General features: G+C 41.3%; 1 protein-coding gene across 1 annotated transcript in view; it reads right to left on the bottom strand.

The window, feature by feature from the left end:
• The window catches only part of LOC124596425 (gamma-tubulin complex component 5), a 155578-nt gene that overhangs the window by 103017 nt on the left and 31320 nt on the right, over window positions 1-21241 (bottom strand). The window contains exons 5-6 of the mRNA XM_047135556.1: window positions 2292-2481; window positions 1969-2191 (exon numbers count right to left, since the gene is read on the bottom strand). Coding sequence (XP_046991512.1) covers window positions 1969-2191; window positions 2292-2481 — 413 coding nt within the window. The remainder of the gene's footprint in view (window positions 1-1968; window positions 2192-2291; window positions 2482-21241) is intronic.

Genomic DNA, 21241 nt, shown 5'->3' with positions numbered 1-21241 from the left:
TACTTCTTTTCCTTCATTTTTATAACAAATTGTAAAAAAATATTGTATAATTCAAGAGTTATAGAAGAAAAACTGCAAAATTTTAAAGAAAAAAATAAGTATCTGTTTAAAAAGTTGTAAAACAAAAACCAATGAATATTTATTAACATGGCATTATAACTTTGTAGAGAAATATTCACTGAACATGTAGTCCAAATTTCAGAGCAATATGTTTAATGGTTTTAGAAAAAATTTTCCTTCTATTTGCTAAAATTAACATGGAGGAGATGGATCGTTCCGGCTCCCCTTAAAATTTCCTGAAGGAAACTGGGCATGCGGCCATGGAAGCCCCACGTGTAAAGAGTACGGAGGATACCAGTCCTCAAGCAGGTGTCACAGGCTTTCTCCAAACCGAAAAACACGGCCACAGACTGGTATTTCTGCAGAACCATTCATGACATGGGTTGACAAAGTGACGAGATGGTCAACTGCAGAACGGCATGCTCGAAATCCACACTGTGCAGTGGTTAGTAAATTGTAAGACTCGAGCCACCGTATCAGCCATGCATGAATTATATACATTCCATTATCATGCAAACACCTTGTGAGAGAAATGGTGTGATAACTAGAAGGAAGGTGTTTATCCTTTCATGCTTAGGTATGGTATGACAATGGCTTCATGCAAGTGTCTGGGAAACTTGTCGTGTGCCCAGATGCGATTGTACATATAAAGGAGAAAGTGCTTGCCCACAAGAGAAAGGTTCTGCAACATCTCAATGTGAACATCATCTGGCCTTCGAGAGGAGGATCAGGATGAAGTGAGGGCACGATCTAGCTCCTCATAGTAAAAGAGACATTGTAGCGCTCACGATTCTGAGAAGAAAAAGGAATAGCCTGAGCCTCCTCCACATGTTTCCAACAGTGGAAGGCAGGGTAATAGTGGGTGCAGCTCGAAATCTCCGCAAAATAACAGTGCAAGGCGTTGTGGGTGTTAGAAGGGTCCACTATGACATCATCCACTATTGTCAGGCCAGAAATTTGGGAATGAACCTTGGGTCCAGACAGCTGTCCGAGATTGGCCCACACGACAAAAGAGTGGAACTGTTAAAAGAACTAGTAAAGGAAATCCAGCTAGCTTTTCTACTGTCCCAAAGACAGTGATGACACTGTGCATGCAACTGTTTGTAACAAATGCAGTTGGCCATTGTAGGACGACGATTAAAAATGCAGGGAGCACATGATAGAGTAGCATGGAGAGCTGCATCAAATAAGTCTTTGGACTGAAGACCACATCATCGTTAACATATTAGTGGAACAAAATGTAGTTATTGAGCTCTATGAACTTAAAAAGAAGTCAGGTTACCGTCCATTCAGAAAGCTGTTGCACTCAGCGAGTGTTTTATATTGACTTGTAAATTATATATTGCAGTGATTTGTCATCCTTTTTAAATTTTATTGTGCAGATGTCATTGAATACTCAATGAGCTGTGGATGAAACCTGACCAAGAGGCATTACATGCATTGAGCACAAATAATAATGCATTGAGAAATGCCAAAATCTAGATCTGCACAATAAAATTTAAAAAGGATGACTGATTGCTGCAATCTATAATTTACAAGTTAAATAGAAGTCTTTTTCATCTGTTTCTATTCACCAAGAATATTACATCTTAATGTAGTTTCAGCACAGCCTACATAGCGCTAGAAAAATACGAAAAACTTCCTACTGTTGACATCACTTTCAGCATCATCTATGTGCTGCCCCACTAAACTATCATGTATCATACTACAACTGTCTACCGTTACTTGAACTATTCCAACACTTGCAGAACTTTAGAGCTGAAAGTGACACTCTATTAATGTAATGTAATTAACATATAGATTTACTGAATAACATATTTTACATACTGCAATAGCAAATATTGTCATAATAAATAAAATATTATTGTAACAAATTAATAGTACAATACAGTGGAATTTCTTAATTACCTTGTTTCCTTACTCGCCCTTCAATTTTTGAGATGAACTGAGCAAATTCCTGAAGAATGTCGTGCACTGACGCAGCATATGCTTCAAACGTGAAAGTGGGCAACCTTGTAGCTGAGGTATTATCTGACTGATAACCAGCATAAACTTCTTCCCTGAATTTCTGTAGTTCATACACAATGTTGACATACTCGCACACATGCCCCAAATAATTCTTGACAGCATCCTAATAAACATTGATAACAATTACATTTTGTAATGCATGAAGTGATACTGGAAAATAGTTGGACCTAGATCTACTGAAGAACGCCATGATAAAAACTTGCCTTGGTAAGACTTGGAATAGTAACATCATTCCGTACAACAAAACGGCCATTTTCTTGATAAAACAGAAAAGTTGCTGATGGTGAATGAAGCATAAATAGTACTTCTCTCACAACTTTGTATTCACTAATTTTTATTGTTCTTGGCTTGCAGCAGTGACCATCATTTCTTTCAGCCACAGAGTACTCCTCCCTTGAGAATAACAATTTCATTAATTTTTATTTACAGTTCAAGTTAGGACTTTGGTAAACAAGCACATATAATGTAAAACACAGAACATGCAATGTCAGTGTTTCTGTTCAATAAGATTTACCAATAACTACAATTTTATTTAAATATGGGAGGTTAAAAGAGACCTGCATTTACTGTTTAATGCATTACTTCAGCATTTTTATTTTCCTCCAGTTCTTCCCAAATGACACTGCATTGTCACAACTAAGTGACATACCTCAGTAAAGTATGAGCCATGATCTATGATTTTAAACTTTTCTTAACGTAAAAAATAAAGATTAAAATTACCCTAGTACACAAAATCATAAGCGAGTGAACTTCTGGTTCAAAAGTCTTAAAATCTGACAATGGCTTTTTAACAGAGTTGTTAAACTTCAAGTAAACCATTACATTTAGTCAGAACACCCATTCTACTTGCATTATCTAAGCTCCATAGCGCACATGTATTTTGTTACTACAAATCTTCCATCTGCATTGTTAAAGATGAAACAGTTCAGTTTTGGATAGGGCAACAAAACAGCTGATCATGACCTACGCTTATTAAGAAAACAATCCTCAAATTTTACTGCTCAGTCAAGCCCCTCAATTTGTCACAGCAATTGTGGCACTAATCTGCACTACTTTGAAGTTTTTCAGAAACAAACAAATTAATTTCTTCCTAGCACACTGCCCTTCCAAATATTTTTAAATTTTGTATGGTGACAGGTACTTTGTTAAATACTGCTTTGACCAACACAGGATTATTCAAAAATACACTCAATTTCAATAATGTAAAAAGGAAATTTAGAGTTTACAAACATGCTATAAATTATTATGCCTTCATTTTTCAGGTGTCCATCCAGGATACTATTAATACTTGCTCTGGTAAACGGCCATTCATTTCCCATTCCACTGTAAATTTGATACTTTCATGAATGGAGTTAAGATGTTCAAAATAATCTATCACCAGGGGGCCAAACTACAAATGTGTCATCGACATATCTTGAGAACACCGTCGGTTTTAAAACTGCAGTGTTTGAGTCCTCTTTTTCCACAGTGTTCTGGAGATAAGTTGAGATTCATGAAAACATCAAATTTACCACAGAATGAGAAACAAATGGCTGTCTACTGTTTCTGGGTATTTGTTTGGCACAAGGGAGATGGGTTTTATGGCATTGCTCTTACCATATGCCAACCCATACTGATTTAGAGTTGCAGGTTTCTAGCTGCCACACCCTCCGCAAACTATGAGTGTACCATTAACATTTTTGCAAAGGGGTCACTCTGTGTCTGACAATGAAGTCTATTGGATGAACTGGTACACTTGGCAGAGATATTCAATAAGAATGGGTATACAAAACATTTCATTGTGAAAGTTCAGCAAGCATGAAAGCCAGACCAATCAAATGAAGAACAAAAAGAAAGAGAGGTAAAGGTGTAGTACGCGGGAAATGCAAGAATAATGCAGAAGCATAAAGTGGATGTGATCTTCCTTCCACTGGCCAAGATGGCAGTTATTTTGGGAGCTGTGAAAGATTATCAGATTTTACGAAACATAGATATATATGAAATTCCTAGTGAAAGTGATAAAAGGTACATAGGACAACCAATATACACCGCACAAGAATGTGATACACCCACCGTCTACAACCCAATAAATCTGCAGTGTCTGGGAATTTTTATTTCCAGTAGCCAATCCATGGATTACAGGAAAGTTAAGCTACAGGTCACACCCCCATAATACAGCTGAGCAACAAAGATAAGAGTTTTCACTGACAAATCAAGTAAATCCCTTGTTTCATGTCTGAATTCTCAAAGACAATACTGTTCTAAGTCTAAGGTATTCCAACATATGCCATCCATAATAATTAACCACGTAACTTTCACACACTGCAGATTTGGTGACTCTGCACTTGCCTTATTTTACACTTACATGCATACATTTATATGTATGACCAGTGTTTGATACAGTGTTCTCTCTGATACATGCCTGTTTATTGCACAGTAGTGTGTAAACTGATTTAAAAACCTTTTAAGTGACTAACCTTGAGAAATGCTCTCAGCTGAAATATTGAAACAACAATTAATAATATCCCAATTGCATGCACAAAAGATAAGGGGATATTTCTTCCACTGGGAAAATTCAAGAAACACACATGTTCTAAATGTTTAATTGTCCTCCTCCAACTGCTGCTGCAAGGCAAACACATTCCACATGCAAAGAATCATCTGTGTTACTGAGTACACCTCTTGAGATATGGTTCCACAGGCTGGTCACAGTTGTTGGCAGAGGTGAAACTTGAACTGCCTCTTTTACAAAGCCGAGCAAGAGAAAGTCATATGGTGAGAGGTGAGGAGATATCTGAGGCCAGAAAGTAAGGGCCTGGTTTTCTTTTCCCAAATGACCTACCTGTTGTTGAGGTATGGATTGATTCAAAAATGCTTTCAGAAATCAAGGTACTAATGGGTCAAAACTGCATCCTTTTGAAAAATTAACACTTACGAGTCTCCAGTAAGAAAAGAAAAAGCGATTGTTCCAACATGTCCAGTTACTTTATTCCACCAATAGTTCTCTCCACAAAAAACAATGGCCCATAAACTGTTTTGCAATAAGGCACAAAATAAATTAAGCTTGATTTACTGTTTCTCATGTTGTAATGTTTCAGGAAGATTTTGCAAACCCCATAAGCAAATATTGTGACAACTCATTTTTCCTCCAAGACGAAAATCACTAAAAGTAAAATACGAAAAGAAAAGTTTCATATTCCATTTTTTTATCATACCACCACAAAATTCTATATGCTTTTCTTGTAATTTTCAACAAGAAGCCAAGCAAGTTATATGTAATGGGATTTTTACAGCAAACAGTGTTCGGTCCTGCCCACTGTCGCTTATAGGGTGCTTAAGGGATACTGCGTTCTTGGAATGCTATACAACAATTCACGCAAAATGACTTTAGTTTTATTTCAATAAAGCAGATTGACAATACTTTACTTGTATTTACAATGTGTTGTCACAAGCAATAGTGGCATGCAATATAAATCAGAGTCCTTTGCTATATGTAATGTTCATGCAAGTTTGTCACGCAGTTTGTGAATCACAAATAACTGCTGTCAGTGTTCTATGCTAGGCTTGTGCAAATACTGTCCTAATACTCTGGGAATACTGAGCCAACATTGAGCTGTACTGCACGACTGAGGCTGGCAGCAGGGCGCTTATATTATTGTCTTGTAGAGGCCACTCCTGTCGTGGTGCAGTCCTAATCAGCGCACCATTGGTCAACATCATTTCACCACTTTCTCTTCTCTTGTGTCCTTCATCTTTGTTCCGGTGCTTGTGGTTATGCCACAACAAACAGCATCTCAAAACTCACTGTACAGTTGGATGAGGTATCACTAGAAATCTACTATAGTTGGAGTTACAAGCAATGGTGGTCGTGTTTAGGCTTGTTCTGTGCACTTACGTCGCACATTCTCCGAGAGCCAAGAAGCATTCAGTAGTGTTCAGTGCACTCAGCTATGAATGCCATAGTCAATGAGAGAATTAAATTTGCATGTAGTGAGTTGTTTAGTAAATTTTTATTCCATCTGTTACGAGTTTTAATTGCTGCTGATGCTTATTTATTTACGTATTTGTTTACTTATTGCTAATTTAGCCTGACCAGATTAGGGCTTTAGGGAACCCTCTTAAATCTGACAAGAAAATGACAAATTCTACATAAGCAAAAGTGAGAACTTGCAGCATAAAGGCTTTCTTCACAAAGCACATATACGTACTTACAGCAACTGCCGCTTCAAACCAGCAACCATGCAAAGCCCATCCGTGTCTTGATCTGCGTGAACTGCCATCACTTGTGTATGGGAGTACAGCATAAGTGGCTGAATCACTTTGACTACATACACAATTTTCTTCATTTCACACATACTCATTTGACCTTACCCCACACTTAGTCCTTTGCAGGAACATTCCGTTTGTCCAAACTGCTTCAACCGATGGTTTCTGCTTTTTCCAGTTTGTGTTTCAATGCTGTATCAAAAGTTTAAATGCTCTCTGCATTGTAACTGCCAACTCTCATCTTTTGAACTCAAAAATGCAGATGCTTTTATGCTGCATTGTAACCAATTTACTGACATCTGAAACAAATTGGCTGGCTGTTGGTGCCACCAGTCTAGCAGTCATTACACAACTATCACCACTCTTAAGGATGGTAACTGAAACTTTAGATCCTTTTTGTAGAATATTCATATCCACTTTACATTTAATGAAATAAAAATTAATCAAATTATGACCATCTTTTTGAACAGCCCTGCACCTCCACTTACATGAGCAATTTTTCAGTGAATGACTATCTTTCCACCAACTGGTTTCTTGCCACTCTCACTGCGTCTATTTTTTACACAATTTCCTTTGGAAAACAAAAGGAAAATATTATATTTACAAAGAAGAAGCTGACAATCTGCAGTACTATCCCCCGAACTGACTGCGGCCCCCTGGATTTGAGGTGAGGGGAAGGCTGCAACCAAGTACTTAGAAAATTCTGTGACAAGCTAGAATGTGACATTCTAGGCTTGTCTCATCGGGCTGAGAACTGTAATATCACTTTCCTGTTGGGCCTCAATAAGAGTAACTTTGAGCAGTGGCTGTGGGGAAGGGCACAAGGCACTCCTCACACACCCCACATCACAACTGTCTTGTGAGAACAACTCTTTCTCGCAGTGCTGGCACCATCACCATGCCTTAAGCTTACATGAAAGCAGAGGTGACACATGTGGAAACATTGGCAGTGCTCAAAGACAAGTAAAAGTGCTCTACTTATCATGGATAAACAGTAAATGCTTCAGACTGCACTTTTCTCCAGACGCAGCTAACCATGTAACTGACTGTGGGTAGGGAGCACAAAAAATTAGAGTATGTGACTCTCCATCCAGATTAGACAATGATAGCCGTACAAAACTCTGAAACAGTAATGTAAGAACCTAATAAATTACCCCCTCCCCCGTCCCGTCCCGTCCCGTCGCCCCCCCCCCCCCCCCCGTCCCCCCAAAAAAATAATGTTAAATCTAAGTAATCAGCCAGAATCTGAAGTACTTGTAAAAAGCATTGGAGCTTACACAACACCAAGAACAAAATGCAGCAGTGATATTTTTGGAACAAACCTATGTGTAAATTAAAGTGATACACTAATGGGAAATGAATATCGTGTATTCATCACAGCAGACAAGAAACTCAAATTCACCAATGAAGCTGCATGTGAGACTATCTGGGTAAGACTTGGTGTCGAAGGTGAGCACAAACTTATAATTGGGTTGTTCTTAGAACAGATAGTTCAGAATCCTACTCAGGACAGAAATATATTAGACTTGATTGTAACAAATGTGACTGACCGATTTGAAGATGTCCACACTAAAACTGGTATCGACGATCATGAGGAAGTTACAGCGACAATGATTACAAAGCAAAGAGTGCAACTACAACAAGTAGAAAGACTGACATGTTCAGTAACCTACATAATGAAGCAGTAATGCCACACTTCAATGGGGAACTATAAACATTTAACTCTGAGCAGCAACAGCAGAGACACTGTGGCCCAAGTTTAGAAGACATGGATATATATGTACCTCATGGAACAGATCATGATGGGAGGGACCTTCCATGATATACAGTCTCTGTAAATGAACTTATAATGAAACACAAACTATACCATAACAGATGTAAAGCAAAGCTTGAGCCTATATAGAGATGAGGAATAAAAGATCATCTCACTCTCAAAAGGGCAGTGAGTGATGCCTTTAATGACTACCGCTGCAGAGTGTCATCAAAATATCTCTCACAAGAACCAAAAGACATTCTGGTCATATGTAATGGCTATCAGTGGGATCAGAGATCATATTCATACACCCGTGGACAAGACAGCAACTGAAATTGTGGGTAGCAGAGCAAAAGCAGGAATGCTAAAAAACCATTCTCAAATTCTCCTTTACAAAGAATGATCCGAGAGTAATGCCACAGTATAACTCTCACACCAAAGCACCAGTTATAATACTAGTACTGCTAAAGTACAGCTGAAATCACTACACCTGAGAAAGGCCCTATGGTCTGCTGGAATCCCTCTGTGATTCTATTCCAAATTTGCAGTGGTATTAACACTTCTCTTGAGCATAATATACCAGACATGCCCCAAAAACCTTAGTGTTTGAAAGAAAGCACAAGACATATATCTACCAGATGGACAGTAGAACTGATCCCCAAAACTGTCATCAAGTACCACTACATCAGTATACTGCAGAATATCTTAACATATTCTGAGCTCAACCATAACAAGCTATCTCTAACAAATGATCTGCACACCACCAAATATTAGGCTTGCAAAACAACTGGTACTCTTGTCACATAATACCATTAAAATCGTGCATCACAGCAATAAGTAAGGCACAAGTGATCCATGTCTTTTATAAAGTTTTTGAGTTGTTACCACATCAAAATTTATTAACCAAAGTAGGACCATATGGGATGTCAAATGAAATACGTGACTGTATTGAAGATTTCTTGGTAGGGAGGAGGCAATGTGTGATAAAACGTGAAGTGTCATCAACAAATTTAAGAGTAACTTCAGACATGCCCCTGGGAAATGTGCTGGTTGGTTGGTTTGTTTAAAAATAGGGGATGGGTGTGTGTTGGGGGGGAAGGGGGGGGGGGGGACCAAACCGCGAGGTAATGAGTCCCTTGTTCCGATTAAAATAATAGGTTTGTTTATAAATAACTGTTGTTTATGTAAAATGTTTTCGATGTTTAAAAGTGTACAACAAGTTGTGTGTGATGTTTAGTGCGTGTGTGTGTGCGTGTGTGTGTGTGTGTGAGAGAGAGAGAGAGAGAGAGAGAGAGAGAGAGAGAGAGAGAGAGAGAGAGAGAGAGAGAGAGAGAGAGACTCTGCACAAATGGACCATAAGGAAACTTAAAGTCAACGAAATGAAGCAGAACCTCATACATCGACATCACCATGTAGGAATGACAGAACAAACACACAAAAAAAGCACTTAAAAATGGGAATCAGAACTCTGTAGAGCTGCAGCAGCATAGATCAATCTGCACCCCAGTTGCTTAGGCAACGGAGGGCATTGAGGTGCTGCCAGCACTTCTGCTTAAGCTGACGAAGGTGAGGAAGCCAAGTCAATCAAGGGTTGAAAACCAGTCCTAAAAATCGATATGTCTCCACTACAGTGAGTGTATCATCATTACGGTAAAGTTCTGGATCCAGATGAATGGTATGACGCTGACAGAAGTGCATAACACACGACTTTGCGGCCGAAAACTGGAAACTGTGAGCTACAGCCCATGCCTGCACCTTGCGGATGGCTCCCTGTAGGCGCCGCTCAGCAACACCAGTACTAGTGAAGCAGTACAAAATGCAGAAGTCGTCTACATACAGAGAAGGTGAGACGGACGGCCCTACAGTTGCTGCTAGACCATTAATGGCCACTAAAAATAGAGATACACTCAATACAGAGCCCTGCGGAACCCATTCTCCTGGTTATGGGAGAGGGAGAGGGGAGGGGTGGGGGGTGGGGGGGGGGGGGGGGGGACTATGGGAGGCATGAACTTGGACACGGAAAGAACAACATGACAGGAAATTTTTTATTAAAATCAGGCAAGGATATGATGTTGCCAGGTGGTGTCATACACTTTTCATAAAACTAAAAAAGATGGCAACCAGGTGTTGGCATCTGGAAAAGGCTGTTCAGATGGCAGACTCAAGGGACACAAGATTATCAATGGTAGAGCAACCCTGGCGAAAACTGCCCTGGCGTGGAGCCAGTAGGCCACAGGACTCCAAGACCCAACCCAACCACCGACATACCTTACGTTCCAGCAGCTTACAAAGAACGTTGGCGAGGCTGATGGGCCGATAGCTATCCACATCAAGTGGGTTTTTAGTGAGTTTTAGCACTGGTATGATTGTGCTCTCCCGCCGCTGTGATGGAAACACACCATTGCACCAGATCCGGTTGAAGATGACAAGGAGATGTCACTTGTAGTCAGACAAAAGATGTTGAATCATATGACTGTGGATCCGATCTGCCCCATGAGCAGTGTCGGGGCAATGTGTAACGACACTGAGGAGCTCTCATTCTGTAAATGGGCCATTATAGGGTTCACTGTGCCACATAGTGACCAAGAGGACTTTCCTTTCCATCCGCCATTTGATGGTGCGGAAGGCTGGGGGATAATTTTCTGACGCAGAGGCGCGAGCATAGTGCTCAGCAAAGTACTTGGCAATGGCATTTGCGGCAGTAGATAACACGCCATTGATGTTAACACCAGGGACACCTGTTGGGGTCTGGTACCCAAAAACATGTCTGATCTTCACTCAGACTTGGGAAGGTGATGTATGGCACCCAATGGTCGATATGTATCTCTCCCAACACTCGTGTTTCCTTCTTTTTATAAGCTGGTGAACGCGGGCATGGAGCCGTTTAAAAGTTATTAGGTACACCTGGGAAGGGTGCCGCTCATGTCGCTGTAAAGCCTGCCTACACTCTTTAATGGCCTCAGCAATTTCCGGCGAGCACGAAGGTACTGTCTTACACTGGGGGCACCCGAAGGAACTAGGAATTGTGTTTTTCATTGCAGAAACTATTGTTGCAGTGACCTACTCAACCACCAAATTGATGACACCATCTGGGGTAGAATCAACGTTGACAGCATCAGTGAAAGCTCCCCAATTTGCCTTGGATAAAGTCCACCTGGGTAGGCGGCCATGGGCATGACGCCGGGGGTGTGACAAGAAGATGAGGAAGTGGTCACTACCACACAAGTCGTCATGTGCTCTCCAGTGGATAGATGGAAGTAGGCCACGACTGCAAACCGAGAGATCAATGGCCAAATATATGCCACTTTGAAATGTCTGAGGGCACCTGTATTGAGGAGGCAAAGTTTGAAGCGAGTAAGTAGCTCTTCAACATCTCTGCCAAGGCCGTTAAACTTTGCTCCACCCCACAAAGGGTTATAGGCATTAAAATCACCCAGAAGGAGAAAAGGTGGGGGGAGTTGCGAAGTGAATGCAGTCAAAACGTGGGGTGGTGCTTCACCATCTGGAGGGAGGTAGATGTTACGGATGGTAATTTCCTGTGTAGTCCTTTCCCTGACAGCCACAGCTTCTAAAGCTATTTGAAGGGCCACAGGTTTGCTACAGACAGAGGTAAGGACGAAAATACAAACTCCACCTGAGAGTCTGTCATAGGCAGGACAGTTTTTGTAGTTACCCCGACAGCCACGAAGGGCGGAGGTCCACGTTGCGGGAAACCAGGTCTCTTGAAGGACAATGCAAAAAGCTGGGATACAGGTTAAAAGTTGACCTAATTTAGCCAGTTGGGGGAAGAAACCGCCACAGTTTACAGTTCCACTGGAAAATGACTCTTTCTGTCGTTGGGGGTGGTATGGAGTGACCAAGAAGACAAATTAGGCCTCAGCATCAACTCTAGCCACTGAGTGAGGTTTCGCATCCAGTACCAAGGCATCCGAGGCGTCGGCGAGGTCTAGGTCCTCAGGGGATGGCAGAATCTCCACCTCTTCCTCGGACGCAGAGCCGTGGGGGAGTACTGGTGTAGGGGGCACTGGAGGCTCCCATTTATTAGTGGGTTACTTCTTTGAAATTTTGCCCTCTCGCTGCTCCTTAGGCGCTTGCTAGGAGGGCTTCCCGGAAGTAGCTTCAGGGACAGAGGAAGACATTGAAGCCCTTCAACCAGCAGCCAGTGGCTCTTTCAACCACTGACTGGTGTCCACTGGACCACGGGGGGGGGGGGGGGGGGGGGGGGGGGGCGACTGTGGAAGGTAGAGTCCCAAGGGACCCCTCCCATGTAAGAGGAGCCAGAGGAGGCCTCTGCTTCTCCGGCTGTGGGGAGGGAACCAATGTCCCTTCCATTTTGGGGGGCGATGCTCCCAAAGTAGAAGCATTGAGAGCATCAGAAGACGACGTGCACCCAGCCAACTGGAGGGAGGGAGGAGGATGGGCAGCCCTGAAGGCCCACTGGAGTAACTTGAGATGATGGGTGTAACAGCGTCATCGATGGCAATGCGATGCGATTGTGGCGGCAACATAAGAAGATCGCATAGGAACAGGGTTAAGTCTTTCATATTTGAGCTTAGCCTTGCAATAAGACAGCCTGTCCAGGGTCTTGCACTCCATAATTTTGAGTTCCTTTTAGAGTACTGGGCAGTGATGCTGTCCACAGTTCACAAAGGTGGGAGGAGATGCACATGCAGTACTCGGATGTAGCGAATGTCTGCAGTCTCTACACGTGACGCTGGAAGGGCACCAGGAGGACATGGGCCCAAATTTCCGACATTTACAGCTCCGCATAGGGGGCGGACATAGGGTTTGACATCACAACGGTACACCATCACCTTGACCCTTTCAGGCATTAATCACCCTCAAAGGCCAAGATGAAGGCACCGGTGGCAACCCTATTGTCTCATGGGTCACCTGTCAACACACCAAACGAAATGAACACCCCACCATTCTAAATTGGCATGTAGCTCATCATCGGATTGTAACAGGAGGTTGCGATGAAAAATAATTCCTTGGACCATATTGAGGCTTTTGTAGGGAGTGACCGAAACACGATTATCACCCAGCTTGTCACAGGCGAGCAACACTGGATTGGGGATGCCATCTGAGTCAAAACCGAACCATTGCGCATTTTGGACAGTGCTGTCACCTCCCCAAGCTTATCCTTAAGGTGCTCAACAAAAAACGGAGGCTTCGTTTCCAGAAAGGAGTACCCAACAGTTCTGCTGCACAATAAGTAACATGGCGAATATGGATCCGGTCTCTCTGAAGCTCTACGTTCCTCCCAAGGTGTTGCTAGGGAGGGGAATGGTTTAGGGTCATAACAGGTAGCATGGAAATCAACCTTTCCTTTCTTAGAGACTGCTGAGGCCATTCGGTCCCCAGCAAAAGATGACTTACTCCACATCATTGCAGGTCATCCGCCTTGATGCCACCCACTTTGATCAGGGGCTCTCCCCACAGCACCACCCAGCCACAGCAAAGGCCACCTGGTATAATGGCCATTGCCAAGGGTTCTGATGCCCCAGGAAGACAGACATCTACTACATGGCATATGCTCAGGAATCAGCAGTGTGATCCCTGTGTCATCAGGGGGCTACCACCAAACGGGTACATGACGGTCCCACCACAATGGACTGGCTACCATGCTGGATATTGGGCGCAGAGAAATCCAATATTGTCATGGGGGCAAAAGAGGACAGGAGACAACGGAAGAAGACGACATACCCCAGAAAGTGTCCTCGCCCAAATAGTTGAATTGCAGGTGGAGATGCAAACCCATGACAAGAAGAGGCTCAGGAGACCAAATCTAAGAGCACTATGGATAGCTCGTGCACCACATAAGGCGTCCTTCCCCATATGGCATGCACTTCGCTAGAATTCAGAAAGTGGCAGGTCAACCCAGAAAATGGGACCTGAACTTATAGGGCCGAAACATGTGAGACTCCTTTTCGTCACCTCTTACAACAGGCAGGAATACCTCACGCCTATTCTAAGCCCTGGACCCGCAAGGGGCAAAGTGTATTGGGTTGAGTTGTTGGCGAAAAGAACTGGGAACTGTTTTTTGTTCATCTACACCACTTCATAAAGACAATTTGTCGTTTGATATTGTTACCAAAAATCTTGAAAAATTCTTGAATAATTACTTCAATTTTTTACAAAAGACACTAATAAACATTCGGGTGGACATAGGCTTATTTTTTTTTTTCTTCAAAAATTGCCTCCAATATTTAGGTGTGTCCTATGCTTGAAATTAATATAAAAATGTCCAATGTTTGATTTACAATTCCTGCCAATCTTAAAAATGGTCATATACTCTACGCCACAGGAAACTATCTCTATCAGGCAATATTGGATTCAACTGGCAGTAGCAGTGCACCAATGCGACAAACATGAGTTGCAAGGATTCACATGTTTGCCAACACTGTATCCCTCCCACTCTGCCATCAGAAATCCAGGACACTGTCTAGCCTATGATGTTTCATTGCCATCTACTGTGCCAGAAAAATGTAATTGTGTTATCGACAACAGTACAATGTTTTTGTAAGTAGCTAGTTTCGTAATGGAAAAAAAAAGAAAGGTATTCATATGATGCATGCAATAAATTGAAAGTAATAGCATATGCAGAAGAACACAGAAACTGAGCAGCTGAGCAGCATTTCGGTCTTCCACCTACAGGGGAGCGAGGGGGGGGGGGGGGGGGGGAGGGGAGGGGGAGGGGAATAATCTGCAATTGGTGGACTACTAAATAAGAACTGAAAAAAATGAGGAAGACTAAATGTGCAGATAGGGGACTGAAAGAAAAAATAGCCAAAACTAGAAGATGACAATGAAATGGATTCCAGGACACCATCAAAATGGCATTGAAACTGATACAAAAATGATTCTAATACACAATCTTAAGCTGGCACTATAGAGAAACTTAACAGATTTTAAGGGTGGAGCTGGCTGGTGCTACAGGTTTATAAAGCACCACAGACTTAACCTGTAAGTGAAGCCAAAGAATCTCAGAAAATTCCACTAGGTATGAAGGGAAAATATTACCTTTTTATCAGTTTGTTATTCAACATCGAAAGAAAAGCAGTGTGGTACTAAGGCAGGTAGTGAATATGGACAAAACTCCTCTGACATTTGATGTGCCCAGTAACAGAACTGTTGCCATAGAAGGAGCTAAAACTGTAACTATAAAAACAATTGGACATGAAAAACATGTTGCCCTTGCATGTTGTGCTGACGGTACTGAACTTGATCCAATGATTATTTTCAAGTGCAAAACAATGCCGAAACCTTCCCACAAGGTGGTGGTGTTCGCGTACGTGGTAAGGGTTGGATGAACAAGGCTGGTAAGAAATTATGGGTTAACAGAGAGAAGGAAAGGTGCTTCACTGAAGAAGAATTCTCTTCCTGTGCTAAATCACTTTAGTACTCATTTGAAAAATTCTGTGAAAGAGAAATTGAGACAGGGAAATACAGAGCTTGCTGTTATTGTGTGGTAACTTATTTCACAATTGCAACCTCTTGATGTCTCAATAAATAAACCATTTAAAGTATATATGAGAGAGAAATGGAACAAATAGATGATGGATGAAACCCAACTTTAAAAGCTTTAAAATGCCCTGCAATCAGACAAGTGTTTCAGTGGATAAGGCAATCATGGTCTAGAGTGAGAGAAGACATTGTCAAATCTTCCAAGAAGGGCGGCATAAGTAAAGCTCTTTATGGGTGAAGACCATCTTATTTATGATGACAACAATGATGATGCTAAATAGGTGGAGGAGGAGGAGGAGGAGGAGGAGGAAGAAGAAGTTCAGATGACAATTTTTTGGGTGTTTTAAACATCAATTCAGTTCAATAAACTATGAAGTTTTTTTAGTCTATCTTTGCAATCCAACACCAAAAATTTAAAAATGTTATTTTTTAAACAACTGCTTAAAAATTAAGGTGCATCTGATGGTTTTAGTCTGTAAAATATGGTATGTATTCTGATTCCCCATTCCTTATGTATAATTTTACAAAAAAACTGTGTACACAACAATGTGCCATTTTGTTTTCTCTCTCACAGCTTGGTTTAACAAAAAAAACAGGAAAAGTTGTGTTTATTACTAACTTTGCAATCCTACCTATTTGCAGATAAAATTACGCAAAATATTGTCAGTGAAGCTACTATTCTTAAAGGCACAGCAGCTGGAGAGGTCTCTCTCATGTTGTATATACCAATGATACCAATCAATTTACTCCTCCTAGCCACATTGTGCCACAATTTTTTTTCTCACTAATTCTATTCAGTAACACCTCAATAGTTATCAGCATTCTTCTGCACCACCACATTTCAAAAACTTCTATTCTCTTCTAGTCTAAACTATTTCAGGGTTGCCACAAGTGAAATTCCCCGATATTTCCCCAATTTCTGACAAGTTTTAGCATTTTCCCTGACAAATTTTGAGATCTCAGGGGTAGTTAAAGACATAAGTTGATGAAAAAATGTAATGACTTCTGTATTTCTCCCCCACGTGAACAAAATCTTACGCATTAAAATCAACATCTTTTGCAATGAACTGTTTTTAGATGGAGAAAGCAAGTCAAATGGAATATGTGTTTCATTAAAACCACCGTTGTTTTATTTCAATAAAACTAAACACATCTGATGATAAAAATACGCATTTCCTTGGAGTTGCAAGACAGATTTAAAATACCTTCACTGATTTCAGAAAAAAGTAGGCCTCTTGAAAGAAATGTGTAAGGCACAGAAGAGTTGTGTAAACCAAAACTATAGGTGACAGCCAATAAAATGCTGGTTCTATTATGTTCATCATTGTCTGTTATTACCCACTGTGTTATGTCTATTATCATACTTTCTAATATACAGGGTGATCCATTGATCATGACCAGGCCAAATACCTCACAAGATAAGCATAAAAGAAGAAACTACAAAGAACGAAACTTGTCTAGCTTGAACGGGGAAACCAGATGGTGCTACGGATGGCCCGCTAGATGGTGCTGCCATAGGTCAAACGAATATCAACTGCATTTTTTAAAATAGGAACTCCCATTTTTTATTACATATTCGTATAGTACATAAAGAAATATTATTGTTTTAGTTGTACCACTTTTTTTGCATTGTGATAGATAGCACTGTAATAGTCACAAACATATAGCTCACAATTTTAGACGAACAGTTGGTAACAGGTAGGTTTTTTAAAACCCCTCACTGCATGATTTTTTTTTATTTTTCTGAAAAAAATGTTACATGTTATGTTTGATGTTCTGATTTCATAAAAAATGCTTAAAAAATTCTAAATCTTATGTAGGGGCAGTTATTTTAGAATTAAGGGTTTGTGCCATATATGGGACAGCATGCAGTAACGACTAATACCATGTGATACCAGTTTTGGGATTTATGATGCACAACGTGGAAAATATACAATAAGATACGTATATGAACTAGCAGAGCTGTATTTATGTAAAACAATTACACTTTCTATTCATTACAATACACATATTTTGAGAAAATAACACACATTGTGTTTCCATTTTTCTATATTCATTATGAAACTTGATGAAGCAATTTCTCTCCTTATTCAAGCACAATGTCGCACTGCACTTCATACGCGATATATAGCATTTTCCCTTGCATTCTGGATACTTGCAATGACCACAGTTTTCCAGCCAGATAGGCATGTGATCTACCCCATCCAGTCGCACCTGACGCTGTGGAAGATCTGCTGTAGGGCCTCTCTTCTTCTTACAGTCAAGCTGTTTTTGTATTTCATTGCTTGGCCTACCGCGTTTCTTGGATAAGGATTTCCCAGTTTTACAGAGGGCCTCTGCAACTGCGACCTTGAAATCAACAAGGGGCATGTAGTCCGTATTTCTTCTTCTCCATAACAGCCAGCTGTTCACACAAGCCACGTCAACTAGATGAAAGAATATCTTCAAGTACCATTTCTTTGATCTGATTTGAATTCTGTAATATCCTATCATAGAATCTAATAGAGCGACACCCCCCATGGAGTCATTGTAGATCATCACAGAGCGTGGACAAGGTACCATTTTGTATTCTTTTTCCTTCCTGAAAAGCCTCTTGATCTCGCCTTCTGGTTTGCATCCAACGTAAGTTGACAAAGTGTTGACTACTTTATTATCAAACCAGGAGACTACTGACAGTTGCACACCGTCTACTGTTGCTATCTTTTCCTCCGTGCTGCCTCGACCATTCTTCTTCATTGCTGCCTCCTTAGGTAAAATGCAACCATGTACTCGATTGGGCCGGACTGTCCCTAGTGATCGTATACCTTCCTTGCGCAAATACACTGCCAAGGGTACACTAGTGAACCAGTTATCAAAAAATAATTTGTGATTCACATGTTGTGGGACTGTTTGAGTAAGACGCACAACAACATTGCTGCTAGCTCCTACAGGGTGTTTCAAAAATGACCGGTATATTTGAAACGGCAATAAAAACTAAACGAGCAGCGATAGAAATACACCGTTTGTTGCAATATGCTTGGGACAACAGTACATTTTCAGGCAGACAAACTTTCAAAATTACAGTAGTTACGATTTTCAACAACAGATGGCGCTGCGGTCTGGGAAACTCTATAGTACGATATTTTCCACATATCCACCATGCGTAGCAATAATATGGCGTAGTCTCTGAATGAAATTACCCGAAACCTTTGACAACGTGTCTGGCGGAATGGCTTCACATGCAGATGAGATGTACTGCTTCAGCTGTTCAATTGTTTCTGGATTCTGGCGGTACACCTGGTCTCTCAAGTGTCCCCACAGAAAGAAGTCACAGGGGTTCAAGTCTGGCGAATAGGGAGGCCAATCCACGCCGCCTCCTGTATGTTTCGGATAGCCCAAAGCAATCACACGATCATCGAAATATTCATTCAGGAAATTAAAGACGTCGGCCGTGCGATGTGGCCGGGCACCATCTTGCATAAACCACAAGGTGTTCGCAGTGTCGTCTAAGGCAGTTTGTACCGCCACAAATTCACGAAGAATGTCCAGATAGTGTGATGCAGTAATCGTTTCGGATCTGAAAAATGGGCCAATGATTCCTTTGGAAGAAATGGCGGCCCAGACCAGTACTTTGAGGATGCAGGGACGATGGGACTGCAACATGGGGCTTTTCAGTTCCTCATATGCGCCAGTTCTGTTTATTGACGAAGCTGTCCAGATAAAAATAAGCTTCGTCAGTAAACCAAATGCTGCCCACATGCATATCGCCGACATCAATCCTGTGCACTATATCGTTAGCGAATGTCTCTCGTGCAGCAATGGTAGCGGCGCTGAGGGGTTGCCGCGTTTGAATTTTGTATGGATAGAGGTGTAAACTCTGGCGCATGAGACGATACGTGGACGTTGGCGTCATTTGGACCGCAGCTGCAACACGGTGAACGGAAACCCAAGGCCGCTGTTGAATCACCTGCTGCACTAGCTGCGCGTTGCCCTCTGTGGTTGCCGTACGCGGTCGCCCTACCTTTCCAGCACGTTCATCCGTCACGTTCTCAGTCCGTTGAAATTTTCCAAACAGATCCTTTATTGTATCGCTTTTCGGTCCTTTGGTTACATTAAACCTCCGTTGAAAACTTCGTCTTGTTGCAACAACACTGTGTTCTAGGCGGTGGAATTCCAACACCAGAAAAATCCTCTGTTCTAAGGAATAAACCATGTTGTCTACAGCACACTTGCATGTTGTGAACAGCACACGCTTACAGCAGAAAGACGACGTACAGAATTGCGCACCCACAGACTGCGTTGTCTTCTATATCTTTCACATCACTTGCAGTGCCATCTGTTGTTGAAAATTGTAACTACTGTACTTTCGAAAGTTTGTCCGCCTGAAAATGTACTGTTGTCCCAAGCATATTGCAACAAACGGTGTATTTCTATCGCTGCTCGTTTAGTTTTTATTGCCGTTTCAAATATACCGGTCATTTTTGAAACACCCTGTAGATCCATAGCACCAGGTATTATGATATTACTCTGAGCTCCAGCAAAAATTTCATAATCATAGCTGAAGCCTGACACTCCACTGAGGACAAAAGCTGTGAAGCCCCATTTATGTGGTTTACTGGGGTTGTATTGCTTTAGTGAAGATCTGCATTTTGTTAGAATAATCTGTTCATCCACAGCTAAGAATTCCTCTTTTGGTACTCTCAACAGTCTTTCACGCAGTTGGTCTAGCAGTGGGCGAATTTTGAAAAGTTTGTCATGGCTGGGTTCACCAGCGGGAACTAGATTACTGTTATCACAGAAGTGTATGAAACGCTTTATTTCTTCCCATCGATTACAACTAATTATGTCACCCACAGCAGGATGGCCAAGATATCTGCACCAATAATGTCTTGTTGCTGGGAGCTGAATGACTGACATAAACAAGGCAGTACCAATAAATTGTTCGATTTCTCCAGCACTAACATTTACACATTTATTGGGTCGGCACTGTATCGAATACAGATTGGATTGTTCGACTATGTACTGCACTATGTCTTTAGTGAGGAAATACTGGAAATATTCCACTGGAGTGTCAAGTTCCAATACTTCCTGAGGAAGAGCAGTATTTCCGGCGAATTTCGTCTCATCATCCCCTCTAATCAAATTTCCTGGTTTCCAATGTATGGTAGGTTTCCCCACCTTAGTTGAAGGTTTTGAATCTCATTGCATTGCTGTCATCCTGTCTGCAAGAGGAATACTTTCAAGGTCACAATCATCAGTAGACCAAATCTCACTGTTGTCTTCTGTTTCTGATATCACGGTACTTTTATTTTTTGTATTATAACTCTTAGGCCTAATATCATGATCACTGTCTGATTCCGAACAGAAAACAAGATGTCAATTTTGCAAGTTTTTTTCCATGGACAATGTTTCGTCATTTGACATACCAGGATCCTCACTAGCATTTCCGTCCTCTATAACTCTTATTACGGCCGAAGAGCCATAAAACTTTCTTACGTTCATTGCAGTAACAGAGCTGAAAAGAAAGAAAATGAACTGCTATATGTTAGTAGGAAAGGTTAGGTTATGTTAAATTTTTGCTCTACGCTTTCATGGCTGCATGTTGTGCCATATCCGTCACAGACCTATTTTTCAATATTATATGTATTATAATGAACAAATATATAAACTTCCCTCTTTATAACCGTCCACAGATGTCCTTTTCCCTCT

Source organism: Schistocerca americana, chromosome 2 (assembly GCF_021461395.2).
Source record: "Schistocerca americana isolate TAMUIC-IGC-003095 chromosome 2, iqSchAmer2.1, whole genome shotgun sequence".
NCBI lineage: Eukaryota > Metazoa > Arthropoda > Insecta > Orthoptera > Acrididae > Schistocerca > Schistocerca americana.
The sequence above is the reverse complement of the archived record's forward strand: the minus strand, read 5'-3'. Positions and strand labels throughout refer to the sequence as shown.